The sequence below is a fragment of the Ovis canadensis genome, chromosome 20, assembly GCF_042477335.2.
Source record: "Ovis canadensis isolate MfBH-ARS-UI-01 breed Bighorn chromosome 20, ARS-UI_OviCan_v2, whole genome shotgun sequence".
Classification (NCBI taxonomy): Eukaryota; Metazoa; Chordata; class Mammalia; order Artiodactyla; family Bovidae; genus Ovis; species Ovis canadensis.
Window position 1 is genome coordinate 24822595 of NC_091264.1, and position 23534 is coordinate 24846128.

General features: G+C 38.3%; 1 protein-coding gene across 3 annotated transcripts in view; it reads right to left on the reverse strand.

Annotated features, from left to right (window-relative positions):
* The window catches only part of FKBP5 (FKBP prolyl isomerase 5), a 119380-nt gene that overhangs the window by 44087 nt on the left and 51759 nt on the right, over positions 1-23534 (reverse strand). For all 3 annotated transcript variants that reach the window (XM_069564227.1, XM_069564226.1, XM_069564228.1), the window contains one exon: positions 15768-15912. In XM_069564227.1, the coding sequence (XP_069420328.1) occupies positions 15768-15912 (145 nt within the window). The remainder of the gene's footprint in view (positions 1-15767; positions 15913-23534) is intronic.

Sequence of the window (23534 nt, forward strand, 5' to 3'; positions counted from 1 at the left end):
TTGTTACACTACTGCTTCTGTTTTATTGTTCTGGCTTTTTTGGCCACAGGCATGTGGTATCTTAGCTCCCGATCAGGGATCAAACCCACACCCCCCCACACTGGAAGGTGAAGTCTTGACCACTGGACCACTGGGGAAGAAACTTAACCTACATAATTGGATCTTACAATAAGCAGTTCCAAATCCTTTGGAAAACAACAGAAAATGTACAAAACTTCAAGGGATGATATACAAATTTGAGGTGCTCTGTCAAAGACTTGAGTATTCAAAGTGAGACCAGGTGAGCAATGAACACCAGAAAAAGCAAAATTTTGAAAACAGCTGTTATCTTGAACTGAGAGCTGATGGTAGGACTACAGTAAGGATGATTAGAATAAGAGGAACTCTACACTAAGGTATGTAAGTACAGAGGGACAAAGCATTTGTGACTCATGACTTCAGCTTAGTCTTAAGCATTACAACTTTTCAAAATATCAGATATACTTATTTTAAAGTGTATGTAAGGTATACATGCCTATTTTTACAAACACCTAAGAGAGAAAGATATAAGTGAAAAGTCATTCATTCCCTCCTTATAAGAAGCCACTGTTGTTATTTCTTTTTTGTATCTTTCCAGTGTGTGCTGTTGCTTTTTAAAAAATTTAAAACAAAAGGACAGCATACTATACATTCAGGTCGGAACTGCTTTTTCATTACATAGATTCTTATATACATATATTTTAATATATATAAATATATGACATAAAATGCTATAAATATATATAGACATGTTTATAGTTTATATATGTATGTATATATGCTTATATACACACACTTATATCTTTATTCATCAGCTGACAGGAGGATATGAATTTTAGGGGTCAGCAGTACAGCCTGCGTTAACTCCAGACTGCGTAAATTAGAATACCAGGTCTGCTGCATATTAGTTGTGTGACCTTGTCCAAGTTTCCTTGTCTGCAAAATGCAGATAATAACAGTACTTGCCATATAGTTGTTATAAGAATTCAAGTGCCTGGCATATAATATACACTGAATAAGGAATAGTCGTCATCATCATCATCAATACATACTGACCTACTTCATGCTCAGTGGCTTCAGAATATTCCAGTCACTCTACTCTTGAGAAACATTATCATCAACAGTACTCTAATAAGGATTTTTGTCCCTTATGTTTGCCTTTTATGTGCAAGTATATTTGGAGAGCAAATTCCTAGAAGTGCAGAGGTGATGTGCACTTTCTATTTGATAGATATTGCCCAACTGCCCTTCCAAAAGGGCTGTATCAGTATACATGCCCACACACGGTTCCAAAGTGAAAACAGTCTAGAATCTTTAGAGGAAATGTCAAGTCTGCTGTTGACAGGCTGCTTCACAGTCACTGATGGTCCTCAAAGACTGTGACTGGTTTTAGTGTGGTCCATACAGAACATTTTTTACTCTCAACTCTGCTATTTTAAGACCAATAATACCTTATACCCTCTTTTATTGGAAAGAGGAAACCATATTGTGGGGGTACTATTGTATATTTGTTCAAGACATTTAGCCAATTACTGAGGAGCAAAGGTCTGTCTAGGTTCTAAAAATTTGAAAGTGGGTGTTCCCTTCTTCCATCTAAGAAGCATGCAACGTAGTCTGGCTAGTGCAGCAGAAAGACACATGCCTTGTTTGTTTTTTTAAGTATATGGTGAACACCAACACAGAATACAAATAGTGGCTTTTGCCTTGGGCTGGGGATTGGAGCAATCAGCAAAAGCTTTATTCACAGATGATGTCTATGGTAGGCCTGAGAAGCTGGAAACAGCAGTCTGGCTATTAAATCCTCTGTGCCTTTGGCTTTTCTTCTCATTCAGGAACATTTAAGTTTCTTTTACACAGAACTTCAGATACTGAATGAAACATGCTGAGCAAAGAGCCAGCCTGATATGAACATGGATATGTTTCTAAAACGTCCATCTTGGGCCTCTTCATAAAAAGCACTTCCCCGATTTAAAAAAAAAAACACCTCATTATACAACACTTGGAATGTATATAAAAACACAGAGAATACAATAAGAAAAAAAAATCTGCAATTTCAGCATCTGGGGTAAATTGTCAATTTCTTGGTTCATTTTCTTCTGATTGTGTACGTCTACTTTGTTTACATATTAAATTTTTGTATATACATTCTTAAAATTCTGGTCATAGTTTGATTTTGTAGCCTTCTTTTTACACTTATATGGGCATTTTTTTTCTGTTAAAAGACAGTATCTGAAAATATGACTTTTAATAGCTATATGCTATTTCATCTTTTGAATATGCCATACTTTCATTACTCCCCTAATAAACATTTACACTTTTTTATAAAAGCCTCTCACCTGACTCATTAGGACCAAGGTTTTAGGTTAGTTTAAAATGTTGCTTTGAGTGAAGAATCATAAAAAGAACATAAAAAAATAAACAAGTAAATAAAAAGAACATATACATGATGTCAAACTTTTCTAAACTTAAAACCTATCAAAGTATATTAATTCACTAATTCTGTGTTAGAAGGCCTAGGCCTTGTCTCTGAGTGTAATAAGAGTCCTATTTCATATTCACTATATAAATCACACTTATGGTATAGCACTTGCAATTTACAATGTGGATATCTTTAAAGTGGAGTAAGAACTAGAAGACACTTGTAATCAGTGTGTAGAATCCGTCTGGTAAAAATTTGTTCTGAATGGCCTACTTATTTCACCTGGCATTTACCCACCCCTAATTCAATAGCCATTTTAAAAAGACTTTTAGCAATTCACTTTAACAAATCTTTCCAAAGATGTTCAACTTAGTCTTCATGGAAATAATTCCCCTTTCTTCTTTTATATATATATATATATAAAATATAATTTCAGTGTTTTATATACTATCTAACGAAACTGCATAATTACAAAAAGGATACTGGATATAAGCAAGTTTAAACTGATTCTTAGTAAGAATCTGAGAACAGAAAAAAGCGGGCCCTAATGTCTAGAAACTGCCTGACACAGCTCGGCCTGGGTGATTCTGAAATGGGCCCAGGGCACCCAGCTAGGCCACGCTATTCTCCTGTTGGATATAACAATCTCACAAAACATCACTGGACCGTTACTCTGAAACCAAGAAAAAGTGAGACAAAAGAAGAACACTTCAAAATTTTGTCTGAGCATGGACAAAAAACAAGGTCCCTGTGCAACCTACAAAATACCAAACATCCCCCTCTCCTGGTGACAGGAGTGACTGCCACTTCTCTACAGGTACAGCTCAAGCCTCTCACTCCAGTCAGCCCTCCTCCTAGCTCAGATCTGCTAAGATACCCAAAGAATCATCTGCATTCCCACAGTATCAATCCAGAGCAAGTCCCTTCTTTCTTAAACTCTTCCCAAATCACCTAATACGAGCCCCAATCCTACAGGCCTTTCGAACACTCTTACTGGGACACCCCCAGCTTCCCGTGGTGTGCAGACTATATGAGTAATAAACGCAACCTGTTCACTACAGTTGTGTTCCTAGTGGTCTGTGGCTGAAGGACACTGATGACTCTCTCAGCTGGCTGAGGCACAGTGCAGGGCCACCAAAGAACAGGACACAAGGGGTATCACTCAGCGTCTTTACCAGCAGAATGGAGAGTACCAGTTACACTGGAGTTGGTTAAGCAAGCACCTACCTATTTCCTTAGAACTGATTCCTAAAAGCAGATTTACTGGGTCAAAGCAAAAACATTTTTAAGATTCTTGATTTTTGGGATCTTTTGGTCTCTTTAGGGTCTTAGTTATGGGTATAATACACCAAGAATATAAAAACACAATTTATTCTCCCACTTGTTCTGGACTTCAATTTTACTACCTCAAGTACAATTGATCCATTTCAGCAGTCCTATTCTATTGGTAACAAAATATGAAACGAGAATATATACTTAAAGCTCAGTATAAAAACAATGCACTGTACTTTTTTCTTCTTTCTTCAGAGTTTAATATAATTTTTTCTGATTAAAAATAAAAACAAAATCCAATTTTATAGGTTCAGTGTAGGTTCATCAGTTATAACAAGCATACCACCCTGGAAGGGGGATGTTGAAAAAAGGGAAAGACTAAATCGTCGTAACATAAATAAAACTGACCATTTCAACCATTAAATGTACAGTTCAGTTCAGCCGCTCAGTCGTGTCCGACTCTTTGCGACCCCATGAATCGCAGCACGCAAGGCCTCCCTGTCCATCACCAACTCCCGGAGTTCACTCAGACTCACGTCCATCGAGTCCATGATGCCATCCAGCCATCTCATCCTCTGTCGTCCCCTTGTCCTCCTGCCCCTAATCCCTCCCAGCATCAGAGTCTTTTCCACTGAGTCAACTCTTCGCATGAGGTGGCCAAAGTACTGGAGTTTCAGCTTTAGCATCATTCCTTCCAAAGAAATCCAGTGGTCATGTATGCATGTGAGAGTTGGACTATGAAGAAGGCTGAGCGCCAAAGAATTGATGCTTTTGAACTGTGGTGTTGGAGAAGACTCTTGAGAGTCCGTTGGACTGCAAGGAGATCCAACCAGTCCATTCTGAAGATGATCAGCCCTGGGATTTCTTTGGAAGGAATGATGCTAAAGCTGAAACTCTAGTACTTTGGTTCAGTCAGGTATAGTCAAACTGTTGTGCAACCAATGTCCAGAATTTTTCATCTTGCAACACTAGAACTCCACTCACTAAAACTCATTTCCTCCTGCCCCAAGTCTCTGGCAAGATTTCATTCTACTTTCTGTTTTATGAATTTGATTACTCTCGATTTCTCTACATGTAAATGGGATCATGCAATATTTGTCTATTTGTGACTATATTATTTTAGTTAGTATAATGTCCTCAAGTTTCATCAGTTTTGTCTCATTTGAATAATACTCCACTGTACGCATATACCACTGTAAGTACATTAAGGCATTTTGTTTACCGACCCACAAACATTTGGGTGGCTTCTGCCTTTTGGCTATAATGAATAATGCTACAAACACGGGTGTACAAATATCTCTTTAGGATTCTGCTTTCAGTTCTTTTGGTATATACCAAGAAGTGGAATTGCTGGATCATAGGTTAACTTTTTCTTTGAGAAACTCCCATGCTGTTTTCCACAGTGGCTATACTATTTAACATTCCCACCAACAATGCACAATTTCTCCAAAACCATGCCAACACTTGTAATATTTTTTATAGTACCTGATGGATATGAGGTGATATCTTATTGTGGTTTTGATTTGTATTTCTCTAATGATTCAGTGATGCAGAGCATCTTTCCATATGCTTGTAGTCCATTTGTATACCTTCTTTAGGGAAATGTCTAAGTCCACTGTCCATTTTTAAAAAAATTTTTATTGAAGGATAATTGCTTTACAGAATTTTGTTGTTTTCTGTCAAACCTCAACATGAATCAGCCACAGGTATACATATATCCCCTCCTTTTTGAACCTCCCTCCCATCTCCATTTTATAATCAGATTATTTGAGGGTTTTTTAGTTGCTGGATTATAGGAATTAAGTATTTAAGATATTAACCCCTTGTCAGATACATGATTCACAAATATTTCTTTTCATTCTCTAAGCTGCCTTTTAAAATAGGGTTTTAATTTTTTTTCACTTTTATTTTTGGTTGCGCTGGGTCTTCATTGCTATGCGAGCTTTTCTCCAGCTGCAGTGAGAGGGGGTACTCTCTAGTTGCAGTGGGCAGACTTCTCATTACAGTGGCTTCTCTTGTTGCGGAGCACGGACTCTAGGGTGTGCGGCTTCAGTAGTTACAGCATGTGGACTCAGTAGTTGTGGCTCCCAGGCTCTGGAGCACAGCCTCAATAGCTGTGGCACACAGACTTAGTTGCTCCACAGCCTGTGGGATCCTCCCATACCAAGAATCAAACCTCCATCCCCTGTGTTGGCAGGCAGATACTTTACCACTGAGCCACCAGGGAACCCCTAGGTTGCCTTTCCATTCCATTACTGTATCCTTTGATGCACAGAAGTTTTTAATTCTGATGTAGCCAATTTATGTACTTTTTTACTTTTGCTGCCTTGCTTCTAGTGTCTTATTCAAGAAATCACTGCCAAATCTAAAGTCATAAAGCTTTCTTTTCAAGTTCTCTCCTAAAAAAAACTATTTTATGTCTCATATTTAGGACTTTGATTCATTTTAATTTTCATATATCATGGGTCTAACTTCATATTTTTGTATTTAAATATCTAGCTTTCTCAGCATCAACTGTTTCCTTAATAAATGGTCTTGGCATCCTTGACAAAATTAATGACTAACTTTTAAATGTATGTTTGCATATGAAATCATTGATAATACTAACATTGTCTTTCTTCTTTTCATAGTGAAGTTTTTCCTGTATATTTTTTCCTCATATTAATTTTATCTTATTTTTTAAATGTCTTATAAAAAAGGACTCTGATAAATCATCCCCACTCCCTACCAAAAGGATATGATTATGAATTCAACAAACTGATTTATATGTTAAGATTCTTTTAAAGGGTTCATATGTCTTATGTTACATTCTGTTTTTGCCATTGCTCTAATTACTAAGAAAACTGATCACTGGATGATCTTTCCCCATCCTCATGGCTTATCATTTCAAAGACAGGGAGAAAAAATAATGTTTTGGGACAGCCCTCATGGTCAACTCTGCCAGGCTAAACTGCTAGATACCTGAAGTCAGGAGTCATGTATTGATTATTTTTTATTTCCTGAAGAACTTAACACCACAATATTATACTTAATAAAGGAACACAGTCCATGCTGCAATATCTATATGGAATTAAAAATCTGTCAGCTTCCCCTCGTCTACTCTCACCCATGCCTAAATCAGCTTCTCCTTAATATCCGCTTAGTGATGAAGCTGGAAGCATTCTTCCCTCATTGGAAAGTACCAGGTAAGGCCAAAGAAAGTACTGAAAGTTTGTTGTCTTTCTGGCTCTCATTTTTGGGAAGGACAGAAAAATTGAATATTTTGGCCTAAAAGCCTTCGCTCCAAATCCTGAATGCTCCTAAACTGCATGTTTAAAGAAAAAAAAGTAAACAGATGTTAAGACTGCATTTACAGAGGAGTAACAGTATCTATAGAAATTTAAAGGGAACATATGGCTAAACCACAAACAACCCACAGGAAGCCGGCTGCATGGTTACCCATTACTAGTAAGGGTATTTTACTCGCTGTAAAATGTTGTCAAGGCCTAAAATATGTTAAAAACAAACAAACAAACAAAAAACAGGGCAGGGATAGAGACGCAAACGTAGAGAACAGACTTGTGTAAATAGAGGGAGAAGGAGAAGGTGGGATGGATTGAGAAAGGAGCACCAAGTATAAAAGAGCTACCTAGTGGGAAACTGCCGAACGGCACAGGGAGCCCCCCTCGGCGCCCTGTAATGGCCTGGAGGGGTGGGGTGGGAGGGAGGCTCGAGAGAGAGGGGATATATGTAGGTATTAATTAACTTGATTGTGGTAATCATTTCACTATATATATATATATATATATCCAAAAATGAATATGAAACAGTAAAAAAAATCATTTCAAATAAAAGTAAAAATAGGAACTAGGCCCCAATACCAAGCATGTAATAGCAATAATTTTGCTTTTGATAAACTTCATTAACTACATCATTCCTGTAAGAAAAATGTCTGGTATACAGCAGGCACTCAGTAAATTCTGCTGGACCAGGACCTACTTTGTTTCTGTGCCTAGTTTTGGGGCTAGTTTTAAACCTTAATATCTAAACATAACTTGAAAGAGTTATGGCTCTGCCATAACTGTGTAACTGGCTCTGCCACTTACTATATAACTTTGGGCTAATTATAATTTTTATAATAATTATTAGAACTATAAATAATAGTAATAATTATAACTTTGTGCTCTCACTTTACCTGTTTCCTCATATGTAAACAAAAAACCAACTAAAAGAAAACTAAAATAGCTAATTATAGTAGGTACCTAAGACATTTTAAAAAATCGGTAAAGTGGATTTCATTAAAATTGAAAATTTTTGTTCTTTGAAAGACTGATTGAGAAAATGAAAAGGCAAAAAAAAAAAAAAGAAAATGAAAAGGCAAAAAAAAAAGAAAATGAAAAGGCAAGTTAGAGACTGGGAGAACACACCTGCAAACTACATATCTGATTCAGTGCTTGTCTCACTGGGTACAACTCAGTGGGCACAAGATTTGAACAGATACTTCACAAAAGAAAATATACAAATGTACACTAAGCACAAGAAAGGACACCCTCAATGTGACTAATTACCAGGAAAATGCAACTGAAAGCCAACGTCAGACACCATTCCATGTGCGTAAAAATGGTTGAAAAGACTGACACCACTACCAACTGACAAGGATATGAAACACAAACTCTCAAACCTTGCTGGTGAAAATGCAAAATGGTACAGACACTTTGAAAAAACAGTGTGGCAGCATCTTACAAAGTCAAACATATGTTTACCATGTGATCAACAAGTCCACTCCTGGGTATTTACCCCAAAATAAACTTACCCAATATATCCACACAAAGACAAGTATGTGAATGTTCAGTACACTAGTCACAATAGCCCCAAACTGGAAATGCCAATGTCCAGTTTTTGAATAGATGAACAAATCGTAGTATTTCCATACTTGTAAGATGCTACCTGAAATTCAACATGTAAAACGCTACCTGAAATTCAACACGTAAAACGCTACCTGAAATTCAACATGTAAAACGCTACCTGAAATTCAACTTGAAATTCCAATCATTATGCTAATTGAAAGAAGTGAAACACCAAAGATGACATATGATTCCATTTATATGAATTTCTGGAAACGCAAAACTGTAGTAACAGAAACTAGAAGCAAATTTTTAGGGTTAGAAAACTGTTCTATATCTTGACTGTGATGGTGGTGGTCATATAACTATTACCCATCAAGCTATACCTTTAAAAGGGTGAGTTTTAATATATGTAAATAGTATCTCAATTAAAAAAACTCAGCCTTAGACACAGATGTTATTATGACTAATTGCCACCTAAACTATACGAGACAGATTATGTAAGAAATCTAAAATATACTCAGGAGTGACTGAGTTACTTGAAGATGGCAAGATTGGGAATTTCCCACTATTGAAAAAAAAAAAAGGGCATTTCAGAGCAAAACTTACTGCAATTATAAAATAGTAAAGTTACATTTATGAATTCTTGAATTGTCTGTATAAATTTTAAATACCTCACACTTAAAATTATTTATGTGTTTTAGTATCTGTATTTTCTATTGACAAATAAGCTTTTAGACAACCGGGATCATAACTGTACTGCCCACTGTTATATTTTCAGCTCCTAGCACAAAATCAATCACATAATAGCAGCTCAATAAATATCTGTTAAATAAAAAAAAAACTAAAATGTAATAGTGGGGGCTTCCCGGATGGCTCAGTGGCAGAGTCTGCCTGCCAATGCAGGAGACCTGGGTTTGATCCCTGGTCCCACGTGCCATGGAGCAGCTAAGCCCCGTGCACCGCAACTACTGAGCCTGTGCTCTACAGCTGGAGAGCCTCAACTCCCGAGCCCGTGTGCTGCAACTACTGAAGCCCGTGCACCTTAGAGCCTGTGCTCTGCAGCAAGGGGAGCCACCACAGTGAAAAGCCTGCACACCGCAACTAGTGAGCAGCCCTCGCTCAGCTCAACTAGAGCAAAGTCCACCCAGCAACAAAGACCCAGCACGGCCAAAAATGAATCAATTTAAAAAGACTTTAAAAAAGAATAATAGGGTTGACGTGAGGATTAAATGAGATAATGCATATAAGCCCTTTGCCTTGCACTGCAAGTCCTAGAAAGTATTCACTATTAGTCTTTCAACGTATACGTTCGCCCTTTTACCCCAGTATGCTAATGACTGACAACAATGATGGATCATGATGCATCTAATAAGGTTAGATTAATGTTAAAGGCAGACCACTCACATTTACTTCATTATGCTTTACTCTCAATAGTAAGAAGAAGAATAATGTCAAAAATCCAAAACGACTCGTCTGTCTTCTCAAATTGAGGGAAGAATATAAGAGATAGGATTTTTATCTTCATAATTCCCAACTGTACTTAGTCATATACCAAGAACACCAAAGACAACTTCACTGAAATAGCCTTTTATCAAAAATCAACAGACTCTCATAGGGGTAGATGGGGAATGAGTGAAGCCTTAGTGTCCTTAGATTTACTTATAAGAACAGACCAGATATAATTACTGCAGCCCCCAAACCCATACCTTCCCAATTTTAGTGACAGCATATTTGCTGGAGGGAGAGGGAAAGAACAAAAGCCCTATTGTGGAAGCATACTTGAAAATCCTGAGTCATTCTTATTTTAGCTTAAGATGGGCTATGGAACAGTTCTGAAAGAGATGGGAATACCAGACTACCTGACCTGCCCCTTGAGACATCTGTATGCAGGCCAGGAAGCAAGAGTTAGAACTGGACATGGAACAACAGACTGGTTCCAAATAGGAAAAGGAGTACGTCAAGGCTGTATATTGTCACCCTGCTTATTTAACTTATATGCAGAGTACATTGTGAGAAACGCTGGACTGGAAGAAACACAAGCTGGAATCAAAATTGCCGGGAGAAATATCAATAACCTCAGATATGCAGATGACACCACCCTTATGGCAGAAAGTGAAGAGGAACTAAAAAGCCTCTTGATGAAAGTGAAAGTGGAGAGTGAAAAAGTTGGCTTAAAGTTCAACATTCAGAAAACGAAGATCATGGCATCTGGTCCCATCACTTCATGGGAAATAGATGGGGAAACAGTGGAAACAGTGTCAGACTTTATCTTTTTGGGCTCCAAAATCACTGCAGATGGTGACTGCAGCCATGAAATTAAAAGACGCTTACTCCTTGGAAGAAAAGTTATGACCAACCTAGATAGTATATTCAAAAGCAGAGACATTACTTTGCCGACTAAGCTCCGTCTAGTCAAGGCTATGGTTTTTCCAGTAGTCATGTATGGATGTGAGAGTTGGACTGTGAAGAAGGCTGAGTGCTGAAGAATTGATGTTTTTGAACTGTGGTGTTGGAGAAGACTCTTGAGAGTCCACTGGACTGCAAGGAGATCCAACCAGTCCATTCTGAAGGAGATCAACCCTGGGATTTCTTTGGAAGGAATGATGCTAAAGCTGAAACTCCAGTACTTTGGCCACCTCATGCGAAGAGTTGACTCACTGGAAGAGACTCTGACGCTGGGAGGGACTGGGGGCAGGAGAAGAAGGGGATGACAGAGAATGAGATGGCTGAATGGCATCACTGACTCGATGGACGTGAGTCTGAGTGAACTCCGGGAGTTGGTGATGGACAGGGAGGCCTGGCGTGCTGCGATTCATGGGGTCGCAAAGAGTCGGACATGACTGAGCGACTGAACTGAACTGATGGAACAGTTCTAGGGATTCAGAATATGCAATAAAGATTTAGTTTAAAAAATTCAATAGAGAAACCATCATTGTTTCATTCTAATTTCTGTAACACACTCTGTAGTGGTAATAACCAGCTGTCTTAGATTGATCCAGTTACTTTCTGGGGCTAAAAAAGATGCTTAAGCATTGTTTCAAAAGGTCTGTTTCCAAGCATAGTAAACAGGAGTGAGGCCCCAAACTGCTGTAACACAGTTCTTGCCCCTCCATTGTAAAGCCATCCAGTAAGCCCAGTACATAAGGAATCAAGAGAGTCCAGTGTACAATACTTATGCTGCAGTCCATTTGTATTATTTTTCTTCACTACGATGAAGTAGTTACTGCCTTAACATATAGGCATTAACTAAGCTGCCTAGCCAGTGTTTGTTTTCTAGGCAACTGAACACATTATGTTATAGAAGTGTTACCATAGTGATACTACCCTAGCCTCATATTCCTAATTATCATCTTCAGGGGTCCTCTAAAGGTTTTTGTTTTTGTGTTGGGTTTAATCCTTCACAGTTTTTGTCCCTGTACTCTTCACAGAATATACAAGAATGGAATCTCAGACTCAGGACTAATCTTGAAGCTCTTCTACAACGGCTTCTTTTTGTAAGAGTAGGGAAGGTTAGGTGAGCTATTCATGTTAACATACCACTGGGAAGAACGAAAACTTCAGAAACGCTGGCTTCCTAACACCCAGCTGGATGCACTCCCCCTGAGACCATGCGACCTCTAGATAGGTGTGCTGAAGGTACCAGGTCAACTGAAAGCTGCCTCTTCTCTGCTCAAAATTCCAGGAAACATAAAAAACTGTGTCCGAAAGTCTGTTCTTTATATCTCCACTGCTGTCCTGTAGATAGGTTCATCAGTACCATCTTTCTAGATTCCACATATATGAGTTAATACATGGTATTTGTCTTTTTCTTTCTGACTTACTTCACTCTGTACAATAATAGGCTCTAGGTTCATTCACCTCATTAGGACCGACTCAAATGCATTCCTTTTTATACCTGAGTAATACTCCAATGTGTGTATGTGCCACAACTGCTTTATCCATTAATCTATTGATGAACATTTATGCTGCTTTCATGTCCTAGCTGTTGTAAAATGCTGCAATGAACATTGGGGTTCTATTTTATGGAAATAGAGTCTTTTCAATTATGGTTTCCTCAGGGTATATATATGCTCAGTAGTGGGATTGCTGGGTCATATGGTGGTTTTATTCCTAGTTTTTAAAGGAATCTTCTTATTGTTCTCCATAGTGGCTGTATCAAGTTGCATTCCCACCACAGGGCAAGAGGGTTCCCTTTCCTCCACAGCCTCTCCAGCATTTACTGTTTGTGGACTTTTTGATGATGGCCATTCTGACCGGTGTGAAGTGATACCTCATTGTAGTTTTGATTTGCATTTCTCTAATAATAAGCCATGTTGAGCATTTTTCATGTATTTATTAACCATCTGTGTGTCTTCTTCAGAGAAATGTCTGTTTAAGTCTTCTGCCTATTTTCTGACTGGGTTGTTTTTCTGTTATTGAGCTTCATTAGCTTCTTGCATATTTTGGAGATTAGTTCTTTGTCAGTTGTTTATCTGCTATTAATTTCCCGTGTTCTGAAGGCTGTCTTTTTACCTTGCTGATAGTTTCCTTCACTGTGTAAAAACTTCTAAGTTTAACTAGGTCCCATTTGTTTATTTTCATTTTAATTTCCATTACTTTCACCATAGTGCACTTTACTGAGAAAATCTGGGTACAGAAGGTGGTTGTATAAATTCTCAGCAATTCTTCAGTCTACTTGCAAAGATAACTGCTGACAGAAGATCTATTATCTTAAATCTACCAACTTCAAGACAGAAATTCAAAGGGGGAGCAGTGGGAACAAAGAGGTCTGATGAAGCCATTTACTCTGGGGTCCTCTCAACTAAATAATGATGCCACAGCCATGCTGGTGGCCCTGGAGCTTCACATCCCTACATCAGCAAGAATGAAAAAACGTTTACCCGTTGTCACTTTCTGCTATGTTAAGGAAAAAAATCTGTACTTGATTTTGATTGCTATCCTACTAAACACAAGATTAATCTCCCATGAGCCATCAACTCACTGAAGACCCAAAGGAGAAGGGGGCAGTGACCCAGCCAGCATTAGAGCTTGAAGAGAGGACTGTTGGACGGGAAGCAGAAGTCGCCATGACTATGCCTATGGGTACAAGGAAACCAGAAACTCAGAAAGAGTTTAACTCCTTAGCTACTTGCTGTTTCCTTTCCCAGATCCTTACTTAGCTAGCAACTCAACTAAGTGTAGAGTCAGAAAAGAGAATGAAATTATTCAACACTGAGGCATGGTGGTGAATGGGGTGGGAGGGATTGCCTCCTTTCTCCTACACTTGATCTGGGAACAAACTAAAATCTGCTCTATCTGTGACTGATAAAGCTAAAAGGACTTTGTAATTCAGCCACTCACTTCCAACAAGTCACATGGTCCATGAAGTTCAATTTGATGTATGGGCTATTCTTTTTCCAAGATTGAAAAAAAAAAGAATAGTAAACTAACTGAAGACATTTAAAAGTATTTATAAAGAAATTAGTAAAAAATCATATTTAAGATTTTCAAACAGTGGTTCTCAACTTTTTTCCTTAGGACCTTATTACATCTTTACCAGTTCATTTAAAATAATAATAGCTGCATATGTTAGTATAAATTATTTTTATGGAAAATAATTATATTTCCCCAAAACAAAACAAAAAAAATAGTGAGAAGAGTGATATTGTTTTATAATTGTTACAAATGTAAAACGTGTCTGACAATTCAATCTGATTCTCATACCTACTTTTGGATTCATCTGTTGCATCTGCAAGTTTTGGTTGAAGTATATGGAAAAAATCCAAACCCACAAAGATAACAGAAAAGATAGGAGCTTTTTAATAGCCTTTTCAGATAATCATGAATATAATAATCTGATAGTACATCAAAATTGGACAGGTATTAGTTTCATAAAGGTCAGTTGCCATGTGGAATCTGAGATCCTATCAATGAATTTTTCATATGATGTTACATTAAAATCCACTGGTCTAGCTTACACATCCAATGGACCTTTTACTTATGAGTGATTTTGTAACATCTTGCATTGGTCCCTGGGAAAATACTGTTCACTGAGTCACACAATCTTCCAAATGTTAACACATCTCATTGTATAATATCTTAAAACACATTCATTTATACTCATTGATCTCATCAGAAATCATTTACATTCTGGAAAGCTGTCCAGCTCTGAGTAGCAGATACAAATTCTCCCAAACTGCACTTTTCACCTGAAAACTCAATGGTAGAAATACTGTCACTTGTTGTTCTGGAAGTGACAGGCTCACTGCATTAATCTGCAAGAAATTATCTTCCAAATACAGAATAGTCAAATCTCAATAATCACAGCTTGTCCTTTCAAATAAAAATGACGCTTCACAGAAACAATCCAGCCAGTTCAGTTCTCAACCGAAGTGCACAAGCGCTTCTCCTTGAGATAGCCTCTGTGTGTGTGCTGGAGGGAGCGGTAGGGGGCTGGCACAGTGTTTTACGTGTGCTTTCACATCTGTCTCAAAATACCAACACAACGTGAAACTCAACGATTAGGGTTTAACAAAATTAATATTTTTTTACACCACATCAAGGACATTCTTAAGTGAAACTTGCTTTCCTTTGTCTTTCTTATTTAAGCAGTAAGTGAGGACAGGGAGAACACACTGCTGCTGCTGCTGCTGCTAAGTCGCTTCAGTTGTGTCTGACTCTGTGCGACCCCATAGACGGCAGCCCACCAGGCTCCCCCGTCCCTGGGATTCTCCAGGCAAGAACACTGGAGTGGGTTGCCATTTCCTTCTCCAGTGCATGCAAGTGAAAAGTGAAAGTGAAGTCACTCAGTCATGTCCGACTCTTAGCGACCCCATGGACTGTAGCCTACCAGGCTCCTCCGTCCATGGGACTTTCCGGCAAGAGTACTGGAGTGGGGTGCCATTGCCTTCTCCGGAAGAACACACTACTACTGGTATAATCTGATGTCACTGTCTAGATTTGCACTAAGGCTCCAGCAGTTTTTCACCACTGCAGCTTAGTACCATCAGTGCAAATGTCAACACAGTAAAAAATAATAAATAACATCTTAGTATTATAATGAAAACAATTTTGACACTATGGACCCCCAAAAGAATCTCAGGGACCCCACAGGGATCCACGGACCACACTTTGATAACTACTTCTCCAAAATATCTTCACTTTTGGCAAGGATAAGATCCACTAGCTCCCACATAATATAAATAGCAATAAATCTAAGCAAAACACAACTCTAAAAAAAAAATCCCTCTTACCTTTGCCAAGACTAAAGACAAACGGCTCATTTCTATCATGACTGGAATCAAACTTCTTTCCATTTGACAATTTCCCTCTGTAATGGACATAAACTTTGTCTCCAATCATTGGTGTTTCCTCACTATTTCCCACTCTTTTGACAATCTAGGAAAGACAAATGTCAAGAAAAAAGGAGGTTAAACATTTTTCTTTTAATCAGAGAATAAAAATGTCACTCAGTCCATGCCACATCACTCAGGCAGATTTGTAAACAACCGTCTGTCCTTTCTAAAGGCCTCCCTCCTAGTTCTTGCAATAACCTTCACTGTTAGAAAACTGTCCTATACCACTAAATATTTAATACTATATTTAATTGTACTGTTAACCACACTATTCTCTCAAAATAAGAAACCAATAGAGCTTGTTTTATTGCTTTAATGCCCCATGTTTTGACACTAAAATCTCTGAAAACACAGAGCTAGTTCATGTACAAACTGAATTAGACCAAAAAGATTAGTGGACTTTCAAAAACATTCAAAAGTAAGTCCGAAGCAAAGTTTCAAAGGTAAGATTTTTATTTCTCTCCTTTCTAAAAACATTAGCTTCTGATTAGATCCCATTAGTTTGGTTTTATTTCAAAAAGCCCAATTTTCTGATATAACAGGTTATACTTCCTACTATCTGAAGAATATGCAATGCGTAAAAAAAAGAAAAGTTTGATATGATACTGAATAACTTGTGTTCTAGTAAAGGAAATGTCATAACGTTCCAAGTTGAAAAATATTTAACTATCATAAAATCCAGTATATTTATTTTGTTCTTGGCAGAGCAAGACACTAATAGAGTTGGTCAAGTTCTGGGAAAAGAAAATCAAATCCAGGCATGTGGTGTATAATTTATTCTGTCAATCACTTATGCCAAATTAATCATTTTTGCTAGATAACAGAGGATGGTAACTAAACATCTTTTGTGGGGAAGCGTCTGAATTTTTATTGAAAGAATTCAATTATTTACTCCTGAATTCTTTCTTGAGATATAACCTCCTTGCTCCACTCTCATATCACATAAACACTGTGAACTAAGATTCCACAACTTTCTTAGTTCAAAAGCCCAGACATTCTAAATGAAAAAGAAAAAGAAAATTGCAACTTCATAGAAAGCTGAACTTAATCAATCAATTCAGTAAAGTTGCAGGATTACAAATTCAACATACAGAAATAAGTTGTGTTTCTACACACAACAAATTATCTGAAGAGGAAATACTGCAGAGAAAATAATCCCCAAAATGCAAATGAATCAGAATGGCAATTATCCAAAAGACAGAAATAACAAGTATTGGTAAGGATGTGGAGAAAAAGGAACCCTTGTGCATTGTTGGTGGGAATATATACTGGTAGTGTTGTCATGAAAAGCAGTATGGAGGTTCCTCAAAGTACTAAAAGTAGAACTACCATGTGATCCAACAATTCCACTTGTGGATATTTATCCAAAAGAAATGAAAATACTACCTGAAAAAAGATATACGCAACCCTATGTTCACTGCAGCATTATTACATTAGCCAAGATATGAAAACAGCCTATGTTCACTGATAAATGAATGCATGAAGAAAAATATATGTATACATATATACGATGACTTCCCTGGTGGTCCAGTGGCTAAGACTACATGCTCCCAAAGCAGGGAAATGGGGCTCAATCCCTGGTCAGAGAAAAAGATCTCACATTCCACAACTAAGTCCCAGCACAGCCAAATAAACAAATAAATATTAAACATATATATATGTATGTTTGTATACACACACAATGGATTATTATTCTGTCATAAAAAAGAATTAAATCTTGCTGTTTGTAATATGGATGGACCTTGAGGACATTATACTAAGTGAGATAGGTCAGACACAGAAAAACAAATACCATTATGACCTCACTTACCTATGGAATCCAAAAAAAGAAAAAAAACAACAACCAAATTTACAGATACACACAACAGAAACAGACTGGTGGTTGCCAGAGGTCAGAGTTTGAGGGGAGGGTGGGAGAAATGGGTAAAGGGAGTCGAAAGATACAAAATAATAAGCCATGTATGTAACGTACAGCATGGTGTGACAGTTAATAATATTGTAATGCCTACTTGAAAGCTGCTAAGAGAATAGATCTAAAAACTTCTCATCACAAAAAAAATTTTTAAACTATGTATGGTGACAAATATTAACTAGACTTACTGTGGTGACCATTTCATAATATGTACCAGTGTCAAATCATTATGTTGCACACCTGAAACTAATAAACTGTTAAATATCAATTATACCTCAATAAAACTCATTTAAATAGCATCAAAAACTATCAAATAGTTAGGAACAAATTTAGTCAAGGAGGTAGAAGATTTGTACACTGAAAACTGCATGGTCCTAATGAAAGGAACTGAAGAAGACACATAAATGCAAAAGGCAGCCTATGCTCACGAACGAGGAGAATATTAACAATGTCCACACCACTGAAAGACACCTACAGATTCAGTGCAAGCCATACCAAAATTTCCCATGGCATTTTTCACAGAAATAGAAGACAAGACCCATGAAAGACCCAAAACCACCAAAGCAATCCCAAGAAAAAAGCTGGAGGTATCATATTTCCTGATTTCAAACTATATTACAAAGCTGCAGTAATAAAAACAGACACATGGACCAACGGAACAGAATCAAGAACCCCAAAATAAACCTCAGCATACACAGTTAACTCCTATTTGATAAGGGAGCCAAGAATACTCAATGAGGAACAGATAATCTCTCCAATAAAAAGTGCCAAGGAAAACTGGACAAACCCATGAAGAATAAAACTGGACCCCTATCTTACACCACTCACAAAACCTAACTCAAAGTCAACAACAGATTTAAAACATAAGATATGAAGCTACATAAAACATATAAAGGAAAACAAGGGGAAAACCTCCTTGACATTAATCCTGGCAGCCATTTTTTTGGATATGACATCAAAAGCACAAGCAACAAAAATAAATAGGTAGAACATCAAACTAAAAACGTTTTGCACAGCAGAAGAAACAATCACCAAAATGAAAAGGCAACCCACGGGGTGGGAGAAAATATCCACAAACCATGTATTTGATATCTAAAATATATATGGAACTCATGGTTATTACAAAAAAAAAAAACCAACAAATAACATCTGTTAATAAGGATTTGGAGAAAAGGAAACCCTTGTGCACTACTGATAGAGATGTAAACTGGGACAGCCACTATGGAGAATGGTATGAACCTTCCTCCAAAAATTAAAATTAGAACTACCATATGATCCAGCAATTCCACTCTTGGGTATAAATCCAAAGGAAATGAAATTATTATCTCAAAGAAATAATGAATAAAGATGTGGTATATATATGTACTGTGTTGTGTTAGTTGCTCAGTTGTGTCTGACCCTATAGACTGCAGCCCTCCAGGCTCCTCTGTCCATGGGTTTCCCAGGCAAAAATTCTGAAGCAGGTTAGCTGGTTAGCTGCTCCAGGGGATCTTCCCAACACAGGGATCAAACCTGGATCTCCTGCATTGCAGGCAGATTCTTTACCTTCTGAGCCACCAGGGAAACCCATATATATGTATAACAGAATATTATTCACTCACAAGAAAGAAGGAGACCATACCATTCGTGACAACATGGATGTACTTTGAGGACATTATGCTAAGTGAAGTTAAGTCAGAGAAACACATAAATTGTGTGATGTCACATGTATGTGAAATCTAAAAAAGCTGAATTCACAGAAACAAAGAGCAGAATGATGGCTGCCAGAGGAAAGGGCATGGTGGGAAATGAGGAGATGGTGGTCAAAGGGTACAAACTTCCAAGTCATAACATGAACTAAATTCTCAGGATCTAATGTACAGAATGGTGACTGTGATTAACAACAGTGTATTACATACTTGAGAACTGCTAAGAGAATAGATCTTAAATGTTCTTACCACAAAAAAGAAATGATAATTATCTGAGGTGATGAAGGGGCTAACCCTTTTGTGGGAGTCATTTCAAAACATTTAAATGTATCAAATCATCACATTATACACCTTAAACTTACATAATGTTGTATTTCAATTTTATCTCAATACAGCTAGGAAAAAAACAGTTATAATTTTAAAACTAAAAAGCTAATTTTTTAAAAAAACAGTAGAATCATTACTGCCCTTCTAAGGCTCAAGGGGAAAAAAATGTTTCCGAAAACGTTAATCTAAGAGAAATCTTACAATATTCTGAAAGTGCTCATGTTCATGAACTGCATGCAGTACTGGGGAGCCTCGGCTGCCCCTGGAGGGCATCTGCATTTCTAGGACTATAACCAAGTAACTGGGCTGATGGAATGAAGGGCACCCAGGGAGTCAGCACTGTTCACATCCACAGTAATACTGTGGTATCACTTCAGGTTTCCCCAACAAGCTGAGTTTAGTGCCTAAATCTGGAATTGTCTTAAGAAAACAACCTAGTCTCAATTCATTTTAAAAATGTAAGCTCAATTCAGTTCAAAAATAAAGAAATTTTATATTACTGGGCTAGTTTCTGACTGACTTCCCAGATCTGCCTTGGTCTTAAAAAAAAAAAAAAATATATATATATATAGTTCATAAGAGACAATTACAAACATGGCACTGTATTAAATGCTTTATATAATCTTAATTCTATGATACAGGCAGTATTATTATTCAAATTTTACAAATGAGGAAACTTCATCACAGATATGTTATTAAATTGCCCTAGGTCACGGCAGTTAACAATCCTATTTAATCTTTTTTTCTTCTCTATTTTTTGGCCACTGTATAATCGTAAGGGATTTGATTTAGGTCATACCTGAATGGTCGAGTGGTTTTGCTTACTTTCTTCAATTTAAGTCTGAATTTGGCAATAAGAAGTTCATGATCTGAGCCACAGTCAGCTCCCAATCTTGTTTTTGCTGACTGTACAGAGCTCCTTCATCTTTGGTTGCAAAGAATATAATCAATGTGATTTCGGTACTGACCATCTAGTGATGTCCATGTGTAGAGTCTTATCTTGTATTGTTGGAAGAGGGTTTGCTATGACCAGTGCATTCTCCTGACAAAACTCTATTAGCCTTTGACCTGTCTTTTTTTTCCCAAGGCCAAATTTGCCTGTTACTCCAGGTAGCTCTTAACTTCCTACTTTTGCATTCCAGTCCCCTATAATGAAAAGGACATCTTTTTTGGGTGTTAGTTCTAGAAAGTCTTGTAGATCTTCATAGAACCGTTCAACTTCAGCTTCTTCAGCATTACTGGTCAGGGCACAGACTTGGATTACTGTGATACTGAATGGTTTGCCTTCGAAATGGACAAAGATAATGCTGTCGTTTTTGAGACTACATCCAAGTACTGCATTTTGGACTCTTTTGTTGACTATGAGGGCTATTCCATTTCTTCTAAGGGATGCTTGCCCACAGTAGTAGATATAATGATCATTTGAGTTAAACTCACCCATTCTAGTCCATTTTAGTTTGCCGATTGCTAAAATGTCAACGTTCACACTTGCCATCTCCTGTTTAACTACTTCCAATTTGCCTTGATTCAGGGACCTAACATTCCAGGTTCCTAAGCAATATTGCTCTTTACAGCACTGGACTTTACTCCCATCACCAGTCACATCCACAACTGGGTACTGTTTTCGCTTTGGCTCCGTCTCTTCATCTTTCTGGAGTTACTTCTCCACTGATCTCCAGTAGCATATTGGGCACCTACTGACCTGGGGAGTTCATCTTTCAGTGCCCTTTCTTTTTGCCTTTTCCTAGTAGTTCTCAAAGGCAAGAATACTGAAGTGGTTTGCCATTCCCTTCTCCAGTGGACCACCTTTAGTCAGAACTCTCCACCAAGACCCATCCATCCTGGGTGGCCCTCCATGGCATGGCTCATGGCATCATTGAGTTAGACAAGGCTGTGGTCCATGTGATCAGACTGGTTAGTTTTCTGTGAATGTGGTTTTCAGTCTGTCTGCCCTCTGATGGAGAAGGAAAAGAGGCTTATGGAAGCTTCCTGATGGGAGAGACAGGCTGAGGGGGAAACTGGGTCTTCTTCTGATGGTCGGGGCCATGCTCAGTAAATCTTCAATCCAATTTTCTGTTATGAGGGCTGTATTCCTTCCCTGTTGTTTGATTTGAGGCCAAACTATGGAGGAGGTAATGAAGATAATGGTGACCTCCTTCAAAAGGTCCCAGGCACTGCTGCACACAGTGCCCTAAACACTGCAGCAGGCCACCACCGACCCACGCCTCCATCGGAGACTCCTGGACACTCAGAGGCCACTCTGGACTGGTCTCTTGTGGGGTCATTGCTCCTTTCTCCTGGGTCCTGGTGTGCACAAGGTCTTGTTTGTGCCCCGCAAGAGTCTATTTTCCCAGTCCTGTGTAAGTTCTGGCGGCTCTATGGTGGGATTAATGGCGACCTCCGCCAAGAAGGCTTATGCCATTCCCAGGTCTGCTGCACTCAGAGGCCCTGCCCAGTAGCAGTCCACTGCCGACCCATACCTCCACAGGAGACACTCACACACAGGACGGGCTCAGTCTCTGTGGGGTCTCCGGGTCCTGCTGCATACAAGGCTTGTTTGAGCTCTCCGAGCATCTCTGGCAGGTATGGGGTTTAAGTTCAAACACAATTTCACCCCTCCTACTGTCTTGTTGGGGCTTCTCCTTTGCCCTTGGATGTGGGGTATCTTTCTTTGGTGGGATTCAACAGTCTCCTGTTGACAGCTGTTCAGCAGTGAGCTGTAACTTTGGAGTTCTAGCAGAAGATGAGCGCACGGCCTTCTACTCCACCGTCTTAGTTTGTAGAGTCCCTTACGATTACACAGTGGAAGTGACAAACAGATTCAAGGGATCAGATCTGACAGAGTGCCTGAAGAACTATGAATGGACGTTCATGACCCTGATAACAGGTTGTGATCAAGACCAACCCCCCAAAAAAGAAACACAAAAAGGCAAAATGGATGTCTGAAGAAGCTAAAGGTAAAGGAGAAGAGGAAAGATATACCGATTTGAATACAGTGTACCAAAGAGCAAGGAGAGATAAGAAAGCCTTCCTCAGTAATCAATGCAAAGAAACAGAGGAAAAACAGAATGACAAAGACTAGGGATCTCTTCAAAAAAATCAGAGATACCAAGGGAACATTTCATACAAAGATGGGCTCGATAAAGGACAGATATCGTGTGGACCTAACAGAAGCAGCAGATATTAAGAAGAGGTGGCAAGAATACACAGAAGAACTGTACAAAAAAGATCTTCATGACCCAGATAACCACAATGGTGTGATCACTCATCTAGAGCCAGACATCCTGGAATGTGAAGTCAAGTGGGCCTTAGGAAGCATCACTACAAACAAAGCTAGTGGAGATGATGGAATTCCAGCGGAGCTATTTCAAATCCTGAAAGATGATGCTATGAAAGTGCTGCACTCAATATGGCAGCAAATCTGGAAAACTCAGCAGTGGCCACAGAACTGGAAAAGGTCAGTTTTGATTCCAATCCCAAAGAAAGGCAATACCAAAGAATGCTCAAACTACCGCACAATTGCACTCATCTCACAGGCTAGCAAGGTAATGCTCAAAACTCTCCAAGCCAGGCTTCAGCAATACATGAACCGTGAACTTCCAGATGTTCAAGCTGGTTTTAGAAAAGGCAGAGGAACCAGAGATCAAATTGCCAACATAAGCTGGATCATCGAAAAAGCAAGAGAGTTCCAGAAAAACACCTATTTCTGCTTTATTGACTACACCAAAAGCTTTTGAC